Genomic DNA, 7,865 nt, shown 5'->3' on the forward strand with positions numbered 1-7,865 from the left:
GATACTCACATACTTTTAAATGATAGTATCTTTTGGGGACCCCTTAGACACAGTCTGTGCACCGCCCTGCAGAGAAAACCACTGCTGTAATAGATACTAGCTGTACCAGTGCTTACCATCCTGCCTAAAGGTTGAGGATGTGATGCAGATCTAGCCCTTTAGTGTGCTAATAGGAGAGTCCCACTACATCTGGGACCATAAGCCTAGCTAGTTTAAAGCCTCTGAGATACTACAGTGTTAGGTATATTTTGCTGAATTGAAGAAATTTCCTCCGGAAAGACTAGGTCCATGCAGAGACGTGAGGGGATGGGAGAAGCTCCAGGCCAGATGAGCACAAGCAAGGACAGGAGTGCAGACAATAATATCAGATCACAGGCCACAATGGAGAAATTCAATACCATTTAAAGAGTCCTCATCCTCAGTCACATGGTTTGTGTAGGAAAAGCTCAGACTTGGTTTTGGACATGTATGCACGCACATGCACACACACATACACACACTGTGGGGTGAGCCATCCCCACAGGAGAGGAAATAAAGGAATATTCTCATACATTACATCCAGGTCACTATTGCTTGCCGCATCCTGGGCCAAAAAAGGAAAGAAGTCCCTAAAGAGCCTTGTGTCCCCTTATGACGGCAGGAAGGCCTGGCTGGGAAGAGACTGTAGCTACACTACTGAGGGACTTTCTGTGTCTATACCCAGTGAATCCACATCTCTTCCACACAGCAGGCTCGGCCTGTGGGTCCTGTGTTGTGCTGTTTGCTGCGAGGCAGACATGGCTAAAGATTAATGCTGAAATTACTCAATTTTTAAATTAAATAAGGTCCCAGAGGTCTCCTAAAATTCTAACTAGATGTCCATTTGTCTCCTTAAATACAAACAACAGAGCTTTGAATCCATCTCCCAGAGGGGACAAGATTCATCTCCTCTCATTCTCCTCCCTCCCCACGCCACACTCTAAGTGTTTCTGCAGCTGGCCGCGCTGTGTTGTGAGAGCTCGGGTTTGAGGGGGTTTGTTTGAGTTTTGGTGGGGGAGAGCACAATGCAAATCAAAGTGTGCACCCCCGGCGTATTGCATCTGAACTGCCGCACCGGCATGGCTTTGCTGGCAGTCCCTACAGAAGGTGGGGTCTGGCAGGTAACCGGCATTCCCACACACCCCAAGTCTTCCAGGTCTCGGTATCATTTATGAGCTGATGTTCAGAGTGGGAGGGGAGAGCGGGAAAGGAGCAGGGCGTCTCCATTCTCTTCCTGGTGCCTCTCAGGGTTAGCTGACTGGCTCCGTTTCTAATAGCCTATTCCAGGGGACTTGGAGGTTTACAGAATATGCAAACCTGCTGTCTCGCTCTTTCTTTCTCAGCCTGTGCCTCTCCATGATTACCATGAGCTGGGCTGTTAGTCAATCATGCAGCTGCAGAGAGCTAAGGAGTCAAAGGGGCAAAAAGGTGAGAATAATGATATTATAGGCTTTGCCTCCCTCCTCTTTCTCCTGGCTACACTCAGAGCTGAAGGCTGTATGGAAAATTCACTGCCAAAAAAAAAAAAAAGAAAGAAAGGAAGTGACCCCCTGTTCCATCAAGACTGGAGAAGATGGTTGTTCCTCTGGATCAGGATCAGGGTCAGGAAAGCTCTATGTAATGGGAATCGTCTTGCCCATCCCAAGAAATGGATGCTTTGCTTTGGGCAACATGGGATGGGAATGAAATGCTGGAGGTGCATGGGCTAAGCCCAGGAGACCAAATGACTACACCACGTGGTACAGGCATGGCACATGTAGAAACCCTGCCCTTTCTGAGGTCAGATGAAATTCTTCTTTTCTTCAGTTTTGGAACTTGCATCGAGGACACCATAAAGCTGCCACATATCTCTTCTCCACGGGGCTGCCTAAAGTCTGTCATGTTCATTCAAGAGCATTCTGCGCCAGACATCCAGAGGACCTTTTTTGTGAGACTGGATAAAGTTGTATAATGGGAGACTTGTCCTTCAAGACATGAGCCAAACCTCAGGGGTTCCCATGCCCTGACAGTGAACAATTTCTTGCATCTTCCTTTGAAGAATCAGTGACTAACAGCTGTCCAAAACAGGATCCTGGAATGCGTAGACCATTGTTCAAACCTAGTATCATGGTGCCTGCAGGGTGATAACTGACTTAAATGGGTTGAGGAGATGTGTACAGACATAGTCTGCATGTGGCATGGTCCCCAGAGACTTCCTGCAGAAGACTGCCCCAATATGTGCCTCAGTCACAACTTCTCTGCCTGTTCACATCAGGCCAGCCTCAACCCAGAAGGAGGGCAGTGGATCAGATTTGAAAGCAAGTTGGACAGTAGCAACAGAGTGAAAAAGGCAGTGTACTCACCAGCCCCACCCCAGGCAGCTGGGTCATGCCCTCTGTATTCACCTTATAGGCAGCCCTTCCACTGAGAAACCCTTCACCAAGGACCCCCATGTTACTTGTTCCATAGCCATGGAGTAGTCATTTCACAAGTATTTAAACTTTGAATGAATGTCCTTGAGCCACGCTCACTCTCTTCTACCTTCGTGTACCACGGATACCAGAGGAGCCATGTTTGGCCAGGAGAAATGTTTGTAGAAGGCAAATGTTGAGGTTTCATGCACAAGAAATTTCAGAAAGCAGGATTTAAACACTTAAACCCAAGCACTGGCTTGATGAATGCTTCAGCATCCAACAGAAGTACATATCATGTGACTTTTCTGACCAACTGCAGTTAAGTAGCACATGGACAACTGAATATTTACTATCAAACAATCAGTCCACAGAACTTTCTCCATGCATATGCTAGGATATGCTATGGTGATGAAGACCTAACAAGCAAACAGGGACCTGAGAGCTGGGTTTCAGCTTGGTTCCACATCTCCTACTAATGTGTTTAAATGGGTTAGGCACCTCTTCACCCAGGGGAAACGGAAAGGCCTGTTCTAATATGAATGGCTGGGAGAAGAGGAAGGGGGGCAGTGGATTCTTTGCAGCTGAGTCCATTTGGTACAACTGACTGACTTCACATTGGGGCAGAGACTTAGCTTGTGCCATGACCAGGTTCACTGCATTTCTTCACAGTGGCAAAACTAACACAGCATTACAGGTCCAGTCTGGATCATCTCAACTCAAATTCTGTCTTTCAATGGGGTTCATGCTGTTTCCCCAGTAGGAAATGTGCCTGGTGCACCAACACTGCTGCAACGGCAACACAGAGAGCATCTTGGCACTTTGACCCGTCCTGGCACCCAGAGACATGCCTGATCTTTCTTCACAGTAGTGTTTGCGAGTTCCTACTGGGGGCTTGGAGCTGGTAGTTGATTGACTCCGAAATAATAGGAACCTCTCCCATTCAACAGAGGATCCAGGGCTATTAGAACAAAGAGGATAAAAATAACAGGTAGGAAGAGTCTTCAGAAAAAGGAAGGAAGGAAGGAATAGAGAGAAAGAGGTAGCAGACCAGTGAAGGGGAAAGAAAGGAAGAATGAAATAATGCAAACACACTGTGGGAGAGAGAACGGATAAACAGAGAGATCAAGGGGACAGGCATAGATAGAGAGAGGGGATACAAAAGGAATTACCTGGCTCTTGCAACAGAAAAATTATAGGGACCCTAAAAGGAGCATGGGTGGGTAAGTGTGGCCTGAAGCAAACAAACAGCAGTAGGAATCAGAGCCTTTCGCTGGACAAATGAACCTTGGCCTGGGCCTGGCTTTGGGAAGACGGCATTGCCCTTGTTGCACTCCAGCAGTGAGGTTGTGTGTGACAACTGTGGGAGGGGGACAAGGAAGAGGGCACCAATCTTTCCTGATCCCTGCCCTAAGTGTGGAAGCATGTGCCTGTGAGCTGCTGCTGTGCACCAGTGCCATGGGATCTCTGTGTAGCATACAGCATCTCCACTCTGTCTGCCATACCCACAGCACTGTGTCCTGACTCAGGCCATCCCCCAGCCCCCTCTGCACTTATTGTCTCCCTCACCCTCCACCCCATGTTCTCCCACACCCCTTGCCCTCTGATGGGGCTCACTGCAATGCCAAGAGAGACTGAGGCAGGGGGAAGAGATGAAGGGATAGAGCGAGGGAAAGTGAGAGGCAGAGATAACAATGGATGGAGCTTGTAAGAGGGATGGATGCAGTGTTGGGGCAGGGGAGGGGGCTGGGTGCTCATGCTTGGTGGTCACACCTCTACTTGCCAGGATTGTTTCCAGACCTGCATCCCTTCTCGTCCCACCCACAGCTGCTGCATGCTGGCTCGCTCCAACTCCCTTAATCAAGAGCAGGCTTGGTGCTAATAAGTGACTTTAAGCAGGTCTGTCATTTTTGGATATGGGAATGGGGCAGGGGGTGGGGGCAAGGCGGTAGGAACGAGGAATCCGGAACATAAATCTACATATGATTAACATTTAAGTTTTTGCCGGATTTGCAGAATGAGAGCGAGAGAGGAGAGAAGCCATGTGCCAGAGGGGAGGCTGACCTCCGCGCTTCGCCTGTACCTATTAGAGTAACAGTGACCTCCAGCGGCTGGTTGAGTGAATCCCAGGGGTCTGTTCCCAGGCCAGACTCCCCCTGCAGTGGTTGTGCAGGGATGAGGGCTGCAAGGTGCTACGCTGCTTTGAGAATCTCAGGCGTGTTCCCTATCCAAATCTAAGGGGTGAGACTCCAGACCCCGAGGAGAAATGGAAAGATGGCCCCGTGCCCAATTCCCCAAATCCCAGGAATGTCCACGACAAAGATCTCAAGCTCTGCTTCCTGCCTAGGAGTGCAAACATTTCATAGGCTGTTTTGTGTTGCTTTTGCTGAGAGAATGATTTGGATGCTTCACCCTGCTGAAAGGAGGGAGGGAGGAATGCACAGATCCAAGAGAAACAGTGAACACAAGAGGGGGAGACTTGGAGGGTAGGGACTCTCCTGTTACATGAGACACATGGGCACTAAGTTACATTCAGACTGTTATACTGAGATGAGAACGATTTGGGTAGCACTTAGGGACAGATCCAAAGAAGTACTTGGGCTTCTATGTGGAAATTAGGTGTTTAGTAACCTTTTGGGGCTGGGCCCTTAGATTCTAATTGGTGTGAGATACATAGATAGGATAAAGACTTATACTAGTCATTCTTAGCCAGGATTGGATGCCTTGAGATCCTTTCAAGGGTGACCTGGAGTCCTACACAATGTTAGCACTGTAAAGTGTGAAAACATAGTTCAAACGATAAATGCAGCAATTTCAAATAGAAATCCATAATGTTAAAAACATCCTGACCCGTTGTGGTCTTTCTGAGATCTTTGCAATAGAAAAACTGCTCTATTATTTTTCCATAATAAAAAAGAGCGAACACTGAGAGCTAGCATTTTCTAAAGGGTGCCTTGTATCTAATGAGAGGCATCTCAAATATAAAACGATTGAGAACCACTATTTTATATTGTAATGGTAGCACCTAGGAACCTAGGTCATGGTTTAGTACCCCATTGTGCTGAGCACTGTAGAAACTAAAATCAAATGAGGAGTCCCTGCTCCAGACAGCTTACAAGATGGATGGATGGAGGGAAGAAGCAGGGAGGCAGAGAGGTTACTATGGCAAACATCACTCACCTCCCTGGTATCGTTGTCTTGGATCAAAGCATACAGTGGCACCACGCGGTTAATTTCCAGCAGTACCGGGGTAGGGCTGAGCTGCTCCTTGCCAGGACGCCTACATAGGTGGCAGGTAGAGGGGCAGCGCCCCTTCTCTTCACAGTGAATCTCCACGCCCAAGATCAGGTGGTCATCCGACAACATCTGAGCTGTCAGCAGGCCTGAGAGGTAGGTGATAAACGGCATGGACTTGAGCTCCTTCTTGTTACCAAGTTCAGTTGTTTCTGGTTTGGGGAGGGGGAGAGGGAAAGAAAAAAATAAATGCACACAATAAATCTGTCTTATCAAGCATCATCTGTGCCTAAGCCAAAATTCGACTGTAGCTGCTTGTGGTATCAGTCATGTGGGACCAAGCTGAGACTCTGATATGAGAGAAGGTTAAGCAGATCAGGGGAATGACAGGGTTTTCAGGTCATAGCTGGGGAGAGGTGGTCAAAAAATGTAAGTGCTTTCCAGACAAATGACAATTTGTGTGTGTGTATATATATATATATATATATATATATATATATATATATATAATTTGCTGGTTTTCCCCTCACTTTTTACATGAAACAAAAGCCAAAGATGTTTGGTGTTTGGGAACCCAAAACATTTGGTATGCTGTTTGTCTTCCCACCTCCATAACTGTCTCTTCCTCCCTGCTCCCTCAATTCTTTTGCAAATGGACCATATAGCAAATTTCCAGTTCCACAATTTTTATGAGAAAACAAACAATCAACCATACTGATGAAGCCAATGGTTGCCCAATGAGCAACTGACTCTGCTGAGGAATAGTTTTGTCCAATAATGCCCTGATGTCATGGGAAGTTGATCCAGATATACGTCTGCAGTCACTTCAGTGGTATATTAGGGCTTGCTTTAAACTAGCTGGCTGGGGTTCGAATAATGGTGTATCCTGCTACCTGCACTTGAGCTGGACAGTGTAAAGCCAGCTAGGGTATGTCTGCACAACCTGTGTCACCAGAGCCTGAACTCCAGCCCGGACATGCAAGGCAGGCTCTTACCCTTTCAGAAACTCAGCCCAATTTGCAAGGAGATTGTGGCAGCTCAGGTCTTAATCATACCAAATGAAACAAAGCATTTCCAGCCAAGTTTTGTTTGTCTTTTGGGGTGCATCAAAACAAGGATGGCCCAAGCCCCATGTGGATCAGAGAAAGGGTGCTTAGATAGCCAGGCTCAGAAAAGATGACATCCCAAGTATTTCCCAGCACACAGAACTGCTCCCCTTTGGGATGGTGGGCATTCTTATTTGTTCTGAAGCAAGTCCCATCATCTAGCATGAGACGAACACTGTGACTGGTATAATGGGCTATTACTACTAATACAGAAAAAGGCGACCAAGTCAAGGCCACTCTCTACAAACATATAATAAATTATAAGACTTGCTCCAAAAATTGCTCCACCTCCACAGAGGTGGTGTCAAGGCTGCCCTCTCTTTGCTCTGTGACCCCTGGCTATGTGCTATGGATGACATAATAAGGCGCTATCACCAAATAGAAAGGGATAGGGAAATAAGTTAAACCTCAGAAATAAGGTTCTCATCAATGAGGTGGACTGGCCACAGAACTGGTCGTCCTGCTGCCTTGGATGGTGACTGGTATACACTTGCCACCCATGGAGTGCTCTCTTCCAGTACCAAGCTGCCACCAGCCAGTACCCCTCACCCCACTGCACAGGACAACCACATCACTGGGTGAAACTATGTCAAACCCAGGTATAAGTATTTATATATATATTCAACACATAGTTGGGGATGAGACAAACCAAGTTAAAATCGGGGCACTGCTTCTGTGTTAAGCCTGATGCTTAGCGTAGAAGAACATCCTGCTTATTCATGAAGACTGTAGCATTACCTGTGCCGCAATGGGCACAAAACTCAGTTAGCAAGGCACGGCGTTTTGAGGCTGTCTAATGAAAAGGCCTGTGGAGGTGCAGCAGGCTGTTGTTAATGATCATGTTATTATTACAGGGCTTTTTCTAAAACATTTTGAATTGTTTGCAACCATTGCACAACTTTCTGGCAGTCCTAATTCCGAGGAGATAAATCTTGAAGCCCTCCCTTAGTTCCTTCTTAGGCCAAAGTCTTGCCAAGGCCCATGACAGCTTTGCATGAATAAGAGCCAAGTGACAAACTGAGAACAGACTTCACGCATTTGCTCTGCCAGAGAGTGGACTCTTCTCTGAAAGCAGAGGCAAGCTTCCACCCATGGGCAGATGTAGGATTTTGAAAAG

General features: G+C 47.1%; 1 protein-coding gene across 1 annotated transcript in view; it reads right to left on the minus strand.

Moving 5' to 3' along the window:
• Window positions 1-7,865, minus strand: part of ASTN2 (astrotactin 2) — a 644,195-nt gene that overhangs the window by 192,544 nt on the left and 443,786 nt on the right. The window contains 1 exon segment of the mRNA XM_019510513.1: window positions 5,589-5,854. Within this exon segment, the coding sequence (XP_019366058.1) occupies window positions 5,589-5,854 (266 nt within the window).

This window comes from Gavialis gangeticus, unplaced genomic scaffold (assembly GCF_001723915.1).
Source record: "Gavialis gangeticus isolate Ggan-Ray unplaced genomic scaffold, GavGan_comp1, whole genome shotgun sequence".
Classification (NCBI taxonomy): domain Eukaryota; kingdom Metazoa; phylum Chordata; order Crocodylia; family Gavialidae; genus Gavialis; species Gavialis gangeticus.